This window comes from Hirundo rustica, chromosome 17 (assembly GCF_015227805.2).
Source record: "Hirundo rustica isolate bHirRus1 chromosome 17, bHirRus1.pri.v3, whole genome shotgun sequence".
Classification (NCBI taxonomy): Eukaryota; Metazoa; Chordata; class Aves; order Passeriformes; family Hirundinidae; genus Hirundo; species Hirundo rustica.
The window spans coordinates 8,419,974-8,435,384 of NC_053466.1; the positions used below are offsets into that span (position 1 = coordinate 8,419,974).

General features: G+C 40.7%; 1 protein-coding gene across 2 annotated transcripts in view; it reads right to left on the bottom strand.

Annotated features, from left to right (window-relative positions):
• The window catches only part of PI4KA (phosphatidylinositol 4-kinase alpha), a 52,503-nt gene that overhangs the window by 6,803 nt on the left and 30,289 nt on the right, over positions 1–15,411 (bottom strand). For both annotated transcript variants that reach the window (XM_040081196.1, XM_040081198.2), the window contains exons 20-45: positions 14,993–15,101; positions 14,365–14,501; positions 13,347–13,480; positions 13,121–13,203; positions 12,777–12,847; positions 12,535–12,659; positions 12,013–12,094; positions 11,238–11,321; positions 10,799–10,888; positions 10,204–10,323; positions 9,510–9,602; positions 8,987–9,143; positions 8,586–8,713; positions 7,208–7,366; positions 6,828–6,979; positions 6,246–6,353; positions 5,416–5,543; positions 5,216–5,335; positions 4,498–4,577; positions 4,168–4,361; positions 3,355–3,445; positions 2,398–2,565; positions 1,797–1,850; positions 1,190–1,310; positions 761–890; positions 573–643 (exon numbers count right to left, since the gene is read on the bottom strand). In XM_040081196.1, the coding sequence (XP_039937130.1) occupies positions 573–643; positions 761–890; positions 1,190–1,310; positions 1,797–1,850; positions 2,398–2,565; positions 3,355–3,445; positions 4,168–4,361; positions 4,498–4,577; positions 5,216–5,335; positions 5,416–5,543; positions 6,246–6,353; positions 6,828–6,979; positions 7,208–7,366; positions 8,586–8,713; positions 8,987–9,143; positions 9,510–9,602; positions 10,204–10,323; positions 10,799–10,888; positions 11,238–11,321; positions 12,013–12,094; positions 12,535–12,659; positions 12,777–12,847; positions 13,121–13,203; positions 13,347–13,480; positions 14,365–14,501; positions 14,993–15,101 (2,989 nt within the window). The remainder of the gene's footprint in view (positions 1–572; positions 644–760; positions 891–1,189; positions 1,311–1,796; positions 1,851–2,397; positions 2,566–3,354; positions 3,446–4,167; positions 4,362–4,497; positions 4,578–5,215; positions 5,336–5,415; positions 5,544–6,245; positions 6,354–6,827; positions 6,980–7,207; positions 7,367–8,585; positions 8,714–8,986; positions 9,144–9,509; positions 9,603–10,203; positions 10,324–10,798; positions 10,889–11,237; positions 11,322–12,012; positions 12,095–12,534; positions 12,660–12,776; positions 12,848–13,120; positions 13,204–13,346; positions 13,481–14,364; positions 14,502–14,992; positions 15,102–15,411) is intronic.

Consider the following 15,411-nt stretch of genomic DNA (forward strand, 5'->3'; position numbering starts at 1 on the left):
CCTCAGCCACCAACACATGGTACAAGGTTTTACACCTGTCAGAGGGCGGGAAAAGCTTTCACCAAACTCTTATTTTAAAGAGAAGATTCAGGCTGGGAAAACATATGTTCAAGATTTGAAAGGACCCTCAGATATTGCCATTTCAAGGGAATGAATCAGAGAAAACTTGAACCTGTCTGCAGGTTCATTCTGATGGGAGAAAGGGGAGAATGAAAGGAACTGGACACGCTTCATTCTTGAGATAACAAAACTTCTCAAAGACACCACATCTTTTTTAAAAAGAAGGTGGTAGAAAGCAAAAGAGTTTATTTATCCTTCCTCTTCAGGCATACACTGCTACTTTATCCATGATACGTATTATCTAACTTGCTTTTGGGTAAGTTTTGATGCAACATATAGAAATTGTTGGATAGGCAAAAATATTTGAATTTTTTTCAAACAAGAACAGCCACTAGCACCAAAACTGAAATCTCTGTAAGCCGCCACTCATAGGAATTTCAAGGTTTGCTTGCAGAAAATAATCATGTTGAATTCAAAAGCCCACAGTTTCATACAACTAAATCACATCTTACCAGGCTGCACTTTCACCTCAGACAGAGCACTCAAACAAGCTTTTTTTCTTTCATCTCCTTTAGGGAATGGCCTAGAAAAATGAATTCTCTTTTAATTATCTGCATATTATATATTACTCTACACACTAGCCTCAAATTTGTTTCAAACTTATACAAACAGAGCACAATTTCTGAAGTACAATACTTACTTGATAATGGCTGAAACATTGGTGATTTTATTAAAGAAATCAAACTCCCGTTGGTAGAACTCCTTGGCTGGGCCAGACAATGAGCCAGTTATCTCCTCCACTAACTGCTCCAGAAGTTCCCCAATGTCAGCTGCATGTCAAAAAAAGAAAGCATCTGTGTCAGAAGCTTCTTTCAGAAAGTAAAATGATATGGGTGATGGAAATAAGCATCTTTGGATAGTATTCAGAAAAAGGTACTGAGGGAACCAGCACCATGTTTCGCTTGATAGACTCTATCAGGCACTGATGCAGAATGGGCCCTACCTCTATAAATAAAAGAGAATTTCCCAGCTAAAAGGATTCTTCCTGACAAGCAAGAAGCAGGAATAAAATATAGTCTGGACTGGGAGAAGGAAAGGAGCCAAGTCAGATTATATTTCAAGTACTCACGATCTTTTTGATGTCCTTCTTCATCCAGGTAGATATTAGTTTTCATGTTCCAGATGAACTGGTGAGCCAAGAGCTGAGATTTGGAAGCTGCCCACAGGATGTACTCCCTAACATAACCCATCTGCAAACCAGTAAGGATCAAAGTTCATTACAACTCTCAGACTCAATATTACTGCTTCTAACAGCTATTCTTCAAACTCAGAACGTGTTAAATGGATGGAAAGAAGACCTCTACACTCACTCATTTTGCTAAAAAGACATGAATGACAGTGTATTTTAAAAGGTAATGAACTGATCTTAAGCTGTTTTCAGCTTTATTACTGACCTATTCTGTTATTCTAATCAGCCTTTCCCCACCTCTAGGCCATTTTCCATCTGTTCTTTTTGGATTTCAAATCTCTTTGAGCTCAGAGCATCTTCTAGTATGTGTATATATATCCAAGGCCAGCCAGCCTCTAGAGACAATAATTTTTCTTCTATGTATTAGATATAGGATAATAATAAGTAGCATTAGATTATGCTTATTTTTTGTTTTATTTACTGCTTTAAATCTAAAAGCTGCATTAAAAACCTGTTCTCTTCACAAGCAGCTGACTCATAATCTCACCTTGTCATACCGCAGTGCCTGAACAATCTGTGGAATGTAGAATAAAATGGCATCCTGAAAGAGAAGGGATGGCAGGGCTTTACTGTTTTGTTTCAGTAGTCAGAAGGGAAGATGAGTCACATACACAGAGAAAAGCTCCCTTCAGTTAGGTGATAAACAAAATCCCACTGCCTCTTTATTTTAAACTATGTATTCAACTCTCTTAAATCAAAGTATTACTCTGTTTAGTTACTCCCTTCAAAAATATAATTAATAATCATGTATTTCACAGTCCAGATAGAAGTCTGACAAGTGCCAAAAAACAGCTTTCTGCTGCCTCAGAAGAAACAACTTTGTCATTGGGAGAAGAGGCAAAAGAGACGATTTGAGAAGGGCAGTCTGAAGAATTCAGCTTAGTGTCATTTACAACAAAGCTGCAAATACATGAGCCAGTTTTACCTGGGACAATCAACTCCAAGTTTCCATCCCACTCCGTGCACATTCTGCAGTGTGCTGTGCCCATTTAGCACTGTCTCCATGGCATTAAAATGTAATTTGTGGCCACAGTGACCAGGGCCGTAACATCCCCAGGAGCGTTAAGGTTTCCTGGAACTCCTCTTACCGGAGGGAAGGAGCGCAGGACTTTAACTCCGTACTGGGCTGTCAGAGGATGAGGGGGATACATGCTGGAGAAGTAGGACAGGCCCGTTGGTGGATCTGTGGGTGCCCAGCACAGAACGTGGCTGAGCTCAGGAGCATCAGCATCAATCGTGTGCCAGGTAACCAGGTACTGAAAAAGCAGGTCAGACACATTAGGGGTTTGTAGCACTCACTGATGTGTGGGTACTACACATCAGACAGTAATGCTGTCATCTAGCTCCCTCCAGCAAGGCAAGTGAAACATGGAACTGGTTTTTTTTACAAAACTATGGCTGTTTTATCTTATGCATTTTTTAAACCTAGCTGTTGGAATCACCTCATCTCCCAGAACACCAAATGAAGTTACTAAAAGCATGATCCAGGAATCCTTGCACAGGGAGAAAAGAAGAAAGGATGAGTCATTTTGAAAGCATGAAAAAAGGTTCAATTTTCCTGCCATCTATTTTACAGGTGTTGTACAGAATGAAGCTCTGAGAAGACTGTCCCTCACAGGACTAAAGTGCTTCACTGCAGATCAGCACGATGAGCCTTCCTCACTTCCCAACCTTGGCCTCTGGATATACAGAAAAGGTTATGCTTGAAATAATTTCAGCAGCAGCACTCTTCATGGCTTGGTCCAGTGATCTTTTCACTTACTATGCCAAAGGAACAGAAATGGTGGCTGTACTGCAAATGACAGGTTCTGAGCCATTTTGTGTACAGTGAGAATACCCAGAAGCAAAATGTACCATTACGTCCTCTTACTGCTGTGATTCTCCCCTCAGCACCCTATTTCCACAGCTGTTCTGTCATCCTCTCCTACCAGAGATATGGGTAGCACTAGAACATACACTGTGATAAGACAAGACTGTATTTTCCAATATATTTGAATGAAATGGGCCTCCTGGGGCCCTGCAACAGTAAAAATCTTCACAGGTACCTTTATTGCCTCAGGAACATCACTAACAGCTCCTGGGTCCAACCGGACCAGACGGGTCACTTCTGTTCCAATAGCTTCAGTGTTCTTAAACCTAGATATAACCAGGAACACAATAACTTTATTAGAAAATTTTGATGGCTTCTTCTATTTATGTGAAGATGAGGACAGCAGAAGGCAGAAACTACATGCTCAATAAGCAAATAGTTAATCTATGAAATAACGTCCAGCAATATGCTGTGGAAAGAGGATTCTGAAACAAACTGGTCCTCATCCAGTGCTTTTGTATAAACCAGTTGTACTTCAGCCCACTTCCACTAGTGGATTCTTGGCTGAAATATTCTGTCTGGGATTCTACAGCAACCAGTGTACAGAACTCTACTTGGCAAAAACTATCACTGCCGTAAGGGGGAAAGAATTTTCTTTCCCTTCCAGAGCCAACTATGCTAATTCTCCTGTAATACTAAAGTGCAAGCCAATACCTAGCTGAAATACTGCTTTCCAAGATACTTTTAGCACTGCTTAAATGCTGTGCTTGCTAATGGGCTGAATGCTATTAAAAAAACAAACCTGATTTCTTCTGAATCAAACACTAAGTGCTGGCAAAGAACAGATGGCAGAAAAGGCAGTTGGACTTCATTAGTGACTGAGCCAAATGAGTCTATTAAGTAATTTAGCTCTTTTCAAAGGTCTCAAACAGTTGTGACAGTATGCAAGAGGCTGCAACCAGCAGCAAGTGCTATCAGTATTTACTGTAAATACTCAGCTTCTAAGGCAGCAGTAATTGCGTCAGTTGTTTCTTTTGAAATATCTCACCTGGTAGGCAGCTGCACAGCAAGATGAGGAGAAATGCTCCAAGCCAGATTCACATTATCCTTCCACTGCTTCTCACTAAGACTGATGTATTTCGACCTCCAGTTTGCTACACTGCTCTCTCCAGTTTGATCCAACTCTAGCTCAGGGGAGGACAGTGGATTGTACCATGTGATCAAGCGTTCAATCTCAGTAGCCTGAGGGAAACAGGAAAAATAAGGGTTTTCTGGAAGAAGCAAAACACTTCCAATGTCATACTTTAGTTTATATATCCTGCAACAATAAGAAGGTCTTAGGAATCCATGCAGTCTTCCCATCCTTCTGTTCACTCACCAGCAATGAGAGCAGTAACGTCCTGCGCTTCATATAGTACTTGTGCAGCTGTGTGCCCCTGTTCGTCTTCTTGGACATTCCTGGAGAAAAGGATTAAAAAGTTTTCAGTGGCTTTTGTTCAGCAGGTTAAACTGTACTTTCAAACTGTCCACACCTGGAAACATGAACACAGAAATGAGTAACCACAGGACAGCTGTAACTTAGATCAGTGGTGGCAGGAAGTCAGCACTGCAGCCACTCATCATGCAGGCGTTTGAATATATGGAGTACAACAGGCTACAGAGATATCATTGTAGCCAGCAGTGCATTCACTTTAGCAGCACAACAGACTACTAAAAAGGAAGAGCATGGAGCTTTAAAACTGCACAAGAACACAGTCCATGATCTAATGTCACTCTGCTGTCCCCAGAAAGCACTAGGGGCATGTTTCTATGAAGCAAAAAATTTCCATACAGGATTTCAATACATCTTGACCTCTTCCAGTCTTGTATCTCCTGCACAACAGAATTGAACATTCTATCAAAAACCTCAGGTGATTTCAGAACTCTCCTGCTTGCTACCAGTTTTCTGCCTTTGTTTTTCAGAGTTTGGCACTGGTAATTAAATACCTTGCCAGAATATGAACCTGATATTTAAGGTAAATATTGATTTTAAATATCTGAACATAAGCTGTGCTGTAAAATTGGCAGTAATGAGCTGGTTACAATCAAAAAAATACCTGATTTTTTAGATATGGTTGACATGCCACTGGACAAAGGGTAAGTATTTATCCATCCTTGTGTAGCCTGTTGCCGAGATCCAACATTGATATCCAGGTTGCTCCTGGTGTCTTGATTATCTAAGAACAGAGCACAGATCTGATGTAGAATCCAATCAAAGAAACCAGACACTTTTAAAACAGCACTTAAAGGAACTCACCAGGTGGCACAAGCTGGCTGGCAGTCAGATACTTCTTGTCTGAGAACATTGCTGTCCAAAACTTGATCAATATGCTGATATCCTCACGGAGCCTCTTTTCCCCTTGTGTAGGGAACTTGGAAGGACAGCTTGAAGAAATCACACAAATAATGTGATGTTGAAGGCATTAGGGGGAAAAAACTCCCAGCACTCAAAACCCCTCACCAACCTAATCAAATCTGATTTTTCATTCTGACTGAAATTACAAGGATGAAACCACACATCACTTCATTTTATCTTCATGGCTTTATTATGTCTGACTGAAGAGCACAAACTTCCAATCGTAACTGAAAATTAAGGCAGCATCCTGGATTCATTTGAAAGTTAGTATTAAGACTGTCTGACCTCCTCACATTCAGACATTCCTATCAATTAAATTTTCTTTTGTGCCTGTGTCAAATGTTGAAATAATCAGATTCAGTGTGGCTGTATTCTGAAAACAATGCAACTGTACTTCAGCCACACACACCCTAACAGAAGTTCTTCAGACCTTATAAATCTTGATACAATTTTGAGCACTGAATAAACTTCAAAATAAGGAAAAAAGGGAAAAGAACGGAAACATTTCTGCTTTTTAAATCACACATAAAATCTGAAACTAATATCTAAGCCTCTTTGAGATAATTTATGCACTGTACTAAAGCAGAAGACAAGTTTCTGTTAAAGTGGGTAAAAAAGGAAAGGAAGAAAAATCACTAGAAGAGAAAGACAGCTGCTGCTTTGAAGTATCACTGAAGGTTTAGGTAAAACACAAACACATTTTCAGTGAGTTGTTTCAAATAAAAGAGTACCTGAAATAATCAAAGGCAGTTGAATAAATCTTTTCTCTCAAAACGTTTCTGATAGTTGCATTTGGAACCACATCAGCATGCAGCAAAGACAAACCCAGGGTCAGCAACCTAAGAAGCAAAATAGAGAATGGAAATGTTGGCTCTCCCCAAATGCTGAGCAATACACCTCCATGCAAACCACAACTGCAGCTGTAACTGCAGCCTGAGAAGTGTCTGCTTCAGAGCTCTGGGCAACCTGTTCACATTCTCATCAGCCTGTTTCAAAGCTGTGACTGCTGAAGCACAGAAAGTCAAAGCCTTCAAGTCACAAAAGGTGAAAATAACTGATGAAGCAAAGACTAGATTCATTACTACGTCCATGATGTGGGCAATTTGTTACACGAAATCGTCCCATGAAGTTTCCTGAAACACCAAAAAATTACTTTCAAGCTGAATAATCAACTTCTGCTTTGAAAACAGAGCTTAGACTGCATCATTGCAGGCTTTAAGTTAAATATGTCATGTTTAGTTGTTTTCTTCCATCTCCTATAACCGTAATTTGTATTTCTGTGATTCCAGAAGGAAGAAGCCAAAAGCACTCACTTGAATCGGGGCCCAATGGCTGCCACGTGCCGGTTCAAGCTGCCTTTCGCCCCGCCGATGTTCAGGGACAGCGACCGCTGGAGCAGGCTGGAGAAGATCTCGATTTGGTCAGAACTGCAGTATTTGGCTATTTCAAACCTCTGCACCAAAAACTGAGAAAAAGAGACAGACATACCATGCCTCCTTGGACCTTTTAGAATTTCAAACCCCACCCCCAGACTCCTCTGTTTCAAACACCTTTCTCCCCCTCAATGATTATGCTCATTTCAACAGAGTGTCTCTCCTGGCTGTGAGCACGTGACTCCAGTCCTTTCCAAAATCACAGCAACAGGAAATACAGGAAATGTCCCACAGGTGGGACACTCAGAAGAAATACACACCTCTATCCAGATGTAATGTGGGGTCACCTCTGGTGGACAGGGCCTTGGCTGGCTCTCCTCTGAGGCTGCTAATGGATCTGCTTCTTTCTGCTCCACAGAAAACAGCCCAACTTTCTGCTCCACTGTCATTTGCCAGGCTCCTGCCATTTCCCTCATGAACTGCAAAAAGGAAGGTGACAGTGCCCCTTGTTTCAAGAGCATCTTATCTGGAAAGCACAGTCTTTCCCCACAGCACACACAAGAACCTACTACATCAATGAAAATTCACTGCGGAGCTGACAGAGGCAGAGACAAGTCTGTACATCCCACCTAAAAGAAAATGTTTCTTCCACATCCTAAGTTCCAGAAGGAAGAGCGACTCCCGCAGAATCTCAGCTAGTAACAGAAAGACTAAAGGCAGCAGCAGGCAGGCACTGTATTTTGTTGAGGAGACGGAACTGTTCGATCAGCCTGTGCCATCCATCCTCCTGCTCTACTAAAGGCTGCTGCCTCCCACACGAGCCCAGCAGAGACAAGCACACGCCACGTTCCCGTGACCTGCAGGACATGGTTTGGCCCCTGAGCACACCCTGGCTGATCAAGCACAACATAAAGATGGCACATAATTCAGTTTTGCTGATCCTGCTCTCAGAAGCAGCATCTTCTGTAGTAAGGGGGCTGAGCAACCAAGGGTGCCTCTCTGTAATCCTCAACCAGATACAAAGATATTTCCCCAAATACTCAATGGAAAAAAATGAAACTGATGCTTAAGAAGTTAACCACTGAAACCTGCACATAAACTCAACTAAGTAAATTCAGAAGGATGATTATCTCCAGCAAGTGACACACTTCGTGCTCCCTAAGCAAAGCAATTCCCAGAGGCAGCTCTCTCAGCTGTGTGGACTGTCACTACACCAAGGTGAGTTGCTTTATTACTATTACATTGATCCCTATCTCACAAAATACAACTGGTTTAGCCTGTTACAGGATCAGGACATTTGCAAGCCTATGTCTTTATGTAATGGTGCAATACCAGATACCAGAGGCTGATTAATGAGCAGGAACACTGATTTCTCTTTGTTTTAAAACACCATTCTATAGTTCGTGATAGTATAGAGTCAGTTCATAAATAGCTCAGGCATCTCATCAGCCAAGTAAATTCTACAGCTGGGATTCTAACAGGTTTCTTTTGCTGTAACAATCATGCCTGTTTCCCACAGTCCACCTGTGAGTGTGCACAGCCTTCCAATAATACAGGAACAAAGACTTCCCAGCAGGCTAAAGTGATTAACAGTGCATTTAAACATCCTTGACAGATTCACATCATCTGTGAACCTGTCAAAATCTTCTCTCTTCCCCCTTGCAGGGGCAGAGAACGAGTAGTTAAGTCACTTCCTACCGGCACTTCTATTCCATTCTTGGCAGCAAGCAGCCACTCCCAGCAAGCAATTGCTGTTTCCATGCCATGTTCATTGAACATTCGCAGGGGTCCCCAACACAGATGATGAAGGAGCTGGGGATCACAGTCTGAAAACAAACATTCACTCAGATTTCTCTAAAGAACAACTGCTTTCCACATCAGCATGAAATAGGTGTGCACCACAGGTAATAATCCGTTCCTAATAATAAACAGTTTCTGGATTAAGGAGGCTTTCCCCCAATTTAAGCTTAATGGAAAAAATTCAAAACACAGTTTTGCTGCAAGCTGATGCATATTGGGTTAGTATATGGATAGTTTTTGTAGTTTATTATTCTTGGCATTCACCAGCAGAAAGCAGAACTACATTTGGTTTTCATTACCTTTGCTGCTTATTAGCAGTGCAGTCAACTTAAACATGGCCTGGGTGTAGAATTCAGTATTGCTTGATTCAAGAGCAGCATTCAGCTCTTTGACCATAAGTTTATTCAGGTCAGATGCTCGTCCTGTGGCATTTGAGAACTGAATCATTCCAGAAACCTGTAAAATTTAGGGAGGTTTTCAACAGAGAACAGTATTTTTAGGAATCCAGTTAAGTATTGGTCATGTGCTGATTAGGGAGCTCCACGAACAGAAGCATCTTTTGTAACTACTTTACCAAATCTTTAGCTTTATCTGCAATCTAATCTTTAGCTTTATCTAATCTTTAGCTTTATCTGCAAGACTAACAGTAAAATTATCTGTTTAATAACCTAGGAAAATGATACTCTTTATCCTGAAGGGGTTTAGAGACTGGTTCATGTGACATAGACCCATACACCAGTATAGGATGGAAGGACATCATCCCCTGAGAAGTGATGCCAGAGCTTCTGGGCACCCCACACTCCTGAGAAATCTTGTACTTACCTCTCCTGCATAACGGTTGCGCAAGTTAAGAGAAGCCATGAAGTTGGAGTAATCCTTCTTCACACAAGTTGGTCTTTCAGTCAGCTGGGTTGCCTATTGCAAGACCGTAACAAGGTGTTTATCCTGTTCATATCAAACCATTTGTCTCTTTATCTTTTTATTCCTTCACATATATTTTAGATTTTCTTATTCTTATAGTTGGAGTAGTATCGGGACTGTTACATTCAACAGTACCAGGACCAATCAGAACCAAGTAAGGAGTATGTGTATTTCTTCCATGGATACAGGATCACAGAATACCCTGAGATGGAAGGGACTGACAGGGATCATTGAGTCCTGCTCCTGGCCCTGCACAGGACAAACCCAACAATCATACCACACCATTGGGAGCATTGTCCAAACACCTCCTGAACTCTGTCAGGCTCGGTGCTGTGATCACTTCCCTGGGGAGCCTGTTCCTGTGCCCAGCCACCCTCTGAATGACGAACCTTTTCCTTGTACCCAGCCTCAAAGCTCCCCTGACACAGCTTCATGACATTGCCTTGGGTCTGTCAGTGGTCACCAGAGGGGAGAGCAGTGCCTGCCCCTCTGCTGGCCCTCATGAGGAAGCTGTAGGCAGCAGGGGAGTCCCTCCTCAGCCCTCTGATCTGTCAAGGTCTCTCAGCAGATGCACAAAGGAACAAACGATACTCACGCCCAGAGTGGTGTTCTGCCTGTTGTAACCCGCAAAGTGCAAAACACTTTCCGTAGCCATGGCCAGTCCAGTGTGCTGGGACAGCCCCGAAACCCAGTTCTGATGTTTGTTTAGGTACTCCTGAAAAAAACCCAACAATTCAAACTCCAAAATACTTGATTGTCTTAAAAACAAGGCTCATGAGTAAGTGTTACATCACTGCTAACTATGGGACACTTAATTATACACAATTGTGACAAAAGACTGTCTCTACTCATCCCTTCGGGCATTGTTCCCCTGGCAATAAGATTTTCGGAATATCCTCCTAAATACACAAAGAGTAAAGACTCCTTCTGTATCCAAAATGAATGAAGTTATCAAGATAAATGCTTGAAGGCTGTGATCTTCTCTTAAAAGAATAACTTTTGACAAAAAACCCCCTTATGAGATGAAGTGTTTTGGACTACATGGAAGAAGGGAAAGTAATTAATTGTCCTTTTACCCAAGGATAGGATCCCTTGAGGCTCTTTTTCTAGGGAAGGAAATAGAAACTTCAGGTAGATTTGCAGTGTCCAAGATCTGCAAAAATCAAGTTTTCACAGAAGCAGGCCATTACCTGTAGATGAGATTTTGTAACAGAGGGAGCCCATTTCATTGCCTCTTGCAGAATCATCCCACAGCGTGCAGCAAAGTCCTTGACTATACTCTAGAATAAAAAGCATCAACACAATCAGTAAAATACAGGACATTTAACATGAGGCACTGGTTTAAGGGCGTAATAAGTAACAAAGGGAGCAAGACAGTTGCAGCAACATGACACAGTTAAAATTTTCTGTAACAGTTGAATGTGCCCTTGGTTAGAAAAAGAACTGTCACACTTTAAGTCATATAAAATAGTTAAATTCAGAAAAACATAAATACTGCGCCATATCCTATTAGAAAAATCTTACCTAGGGAAGTACTTTTAAAAAATGACCATTCAGAGTAGCTGACTAGTGTTATCTCCAAGCTATCAAATTCTTGCATTCTTTGATAAATCAAGGAGGACCACCCACCTCTCTGGCTTCATGCGTGTCAGGGACTGTTATTCTGTAGGGAGCATCAGGAATGTCATAGTATGGTTGGTCCTTGTGAATATCCTAAACAGAAAGAATTATCAGCTCTCAGTAAGGCAAATTCATTGTCACCTGACATTAACACTGCAGGTAGCAAACAAGAAGCCTCATTACCAAACCTTTTTGTTAACATTTGCTCTCAGTTTGACCAGCTCTAAAGGAAACTGTTTGTATTCCAGTTTGATTTTTAGGATAAATAATCCTAAAAATCCAAAGCACTCTCCTCAACATTTAGTATAAAAAACCTATAGTATAAATAGTAAATATTAGTAAATAGTAAATAATAGTAAATATAAATAGTATAAATAAACTATAGTATAAAACTCTATATAAAGCATTTCCATCCTCAAAAATGCCAGCACGTAACAGATTCAAGAAGTATGGATACACATACATAGACCAGAGAGAATACAATCTGAAAACCATAATTCATAAAGACCAAACAAACCACAAACCAGAAAAATACCATACCATCCAATTTTTTATTTCAAATGAGACATTTCAACAATTATAATCCACATCTGACAACAACATTTTAGCACTAGTTTTACTGCTTATGAAATAGGGTTGCAAAGATAATTCTTGGTCCACAGAATTTAAAATTAAGATTTTATCAATCTTAGTAAAAGGAAAACCAAATTACAATCTTAATTAAATATCAAATACATGCAGAACAAATAAAAAAAAAAAAGTTCTAGGAAAGAAAAGCACTTACTGCACTAAGAGACAAAGACAATGTCTGCAGAATATCTAGCATAGTCTTCAGCACAGTTCCACTCCACAGCAAGTGGGGAAATCTAGAGCAAGACAGAATTCAGAAACACAATAAGCATGGAGAGCTGAGGAAGGGAGTTATTTTATCACAAGAGCTGCCTAAAGAGCCAGCTTTACACATCCCTAGGTAAACTCAGACTCAACAGAAGCGACAACGCCGCCATGGCTCACGGCAGCCTGGCTTTATCCAGAGCCAAAAGCCGAGGAGAGCTATTGAACAGGAGCTGAGATTGCATTTCTGTCATGGGCACTTTGCTTTGCTCCACCCATGGGAATACTGAACAGACACGCATTTTAACCAGGGGTTTCAGAGCTCAGGCTATAAATACCATTGAATGTTATTTTTCAAGGAGATGTTTCAGCAGAAGTAGCAGCCAAGAAATCCACTTGACCAGTGTCACCAAGTGCCTAAGCAACCACTAAACAGTCATTGTGAAAGGAGAAACATGAAGTCTTTACTCACTTGTCTACCAGTCCAGATAAGTATTTGTCTGCAACTCTCCTGATCCTCTTGTGAATGTGGTTGAAATTCACAAGCAAGAACTGAGCATGTCTCTCCAGCTCTTCTTCATTCTCCTTGGTTTTAGGCTAAAAGACATGCCAAAGAGAAGTATGAAGCTCTTAAAGGAACAGATAAACTTACTTTCATAAACTGAAATGAGAACATTTACACAAACTCAAAATTTTAGTTTCCAGGTAACCTACTTTATCAGCCATCATTGACAGGAAAGCTTCAAACACCTTATCAGCAACAGCTATCACACACTGCATCATGCCTGAGGAATGGAGAGAAGTGACAGGTTTCATTGACAAAATTACATTTGTTTTATAAACCAGGCTTAACAGTTAAAAAGTGTTTATGTTTACTCAGCCAATATTGAACTTGTTTCAAAACAAAACCAGTGTTCTTGGCAAGAATAAAGCAGCAGCAATCTGGTGAACATGATTCATTTTGTTACATAGCTGCTTGATTTGTTTCTGCTTTGCAGGCCTGGAGATAATTTCCTCATATCTCAAGATGAGAGGAAACCTAGACAGGTAAATCTTACCAGATTTGTCTTTCTGAATTGCTTTATCTTCAAAATAGCAAAACATGACTTGGAAGCGATCTTGGTCCGTTGAACGCAGCACCCTAGGGAAGGAGAGTTTTGTAAGTTGGGATGTTTGGGGTTGTGCTTATTTGTTTCAGTTTTGTTTGTTTTAGAGATTTACTGATTGTTTTGTTTTAGGGTTTTTTTGCTGTTTCGTAAGTGAAGAATACAGCTAAACACATACCTCATATACTCAAGGCGGTAAACAGAAAGGAGATAGGTAGACATGGCAAAATCCAACTTATTGATCAATGCTGACACCTCTGGAGGAGGATCCAAGAGATTGATTATGGTACTCCGTAATTCATTTAATTCAGCCTAGAGAGGAATACATGAAGTTATCTGAGGTGGAGGTCCTCTATTAGTTTGTGTCCTCAAACATGCATTCAGCTATTTGTTAACGTTTCAACCTTCACAAACAATGTCAGGATGCTTCTGCCTGCAGACTCACACCAACCTCCCCTGACTCAGCAAGTCACAATGCTTCAAATACAGAACAGAATTAAATCTGGAATCACGCTTCTGGCAGAAATAATTGCTAATTCCCATAGAGTTATACCATGAAGAAATACAAGCCCTACACTAGATGCATGCGAGTTCGACCAACATCAGCACTGTCCAGCTCCTGAAACTTCATGGACTTGTGCCAGTCTTTGGTGTCACAGAACTACACACCTAGGCACAATGCAGATTTCTGTATTATTTGGGAGCCAAAGAGATTTCATAAGCCAAAAAAGAGCCCTTGGGCAAAATCTGTGCTGCAAAATCTATCCTACAAATGCTAGGGAGAGAGAAGAATACCAGTATCAACACAGAACAAATTTAAGATTTCTGTGAATGCCTTACTGTGTTGTTTCCTTTCAAACTTGGTCGATTCTCTTTTTTTAATCAGTGCAAGTTTTGTTGGGTACAAATGGATGGAAAAGCACTAAGAGGCTTCAATCTCCATAAAGACTTGCTTTCAACACCTAATCAAGGTGGTGTAGTAGCTACCTCCCTAAACACTTGTATTAATACCCCATAAAACTGACCCCAAGTCATTTATGCACCCTGACATCAGAAGAATAGTGTGAAAGAGCTGCTTTTCACTAATAGGAGGCAGGTTGAAGGGATGTTGTGCTATTTCAATATATCACAGGTACCATGTCATTTAACACTGGCAGACATTATGGAAGGAGGTAACAGAAGAAATGCATTCCTACAGAAGTCACGGTGTCATTCTTCATGGCAGAATTGTACTGCAGAACAGACCGGAGTGGCTCTTTGCTGGGAAATGTGAGTAACGGAGACTTGGTGGCAATTTCACACACACCTTCATACCATTCTTCTGGCCAAAGGCCTGGAGCAGAAGCAGAAAGAGCAAGGTGGAATGAGGGATATTAAAAAAAAGTCAAGTTTCACAAAGTTACGTCATTACCAAGCTTTGCACTACTTCTAGGGCAGATTTTTCATGCTCTTAAGCTCAGACACTCAACACACGTGATCCACATTCCAAACTTAGTAAGTATGTTTAGGTGAAGTTTCTTCTTAATTACCATTGTACCTCATGTGTCTTATCTTCCATTCCAGTAATCTGGCTATCAAAACTCCTAACTAAGGCTATTAACTTAGGAATAAAACTAAGTACAGCTTGCACCATGCTGAATCTGATAATAAAACTGCAAAGATTTAAAGAAATTCCACCAGAGAGCTGTCATGTAAGCTGTTTGAACTGTCTTTATGCCTGCATTTTTTCTTCCAGCTACTGTGAATGGTTTGCAGAGGGTTGCATTAAATTCATCAGAAGTTTAAATGTGAGCAGCAATGTTGCTCTCTTAGAATGCAGAGTACCTGATCCTTCCACAGCAAATCCCATCAGCACCGAATACAACCAGAAATCACGGAACAGCTTCTGCAGCCTGGGCTTGGCTTCCTTGATGGGTGGCAAGCGTCTAGTGAGCTAGCAAAGAAATTAAAATTAACATTAGAAAATGGTGGGAGTTAGAGTAACTTAATTCCACACTAAGGAATCAATTCATGTCCCTTCTTAACTATGATTTACAAAGCTCGTATTCTTTGTCACCTATGAAAATTAGTATTATACTGCTATTGTTATATTGATGGAATTTTCTTTCTGGAGAGCTGAAAGGCTAACTTTGAGATGCCTGAATAAGAATTTCCTTTGTTTTACACAGGAATAACACCATGCTGATACAGTAACCTCTGAGGAGAATACATAATATTAGTATACTATCCACGGCAGGGAGGAA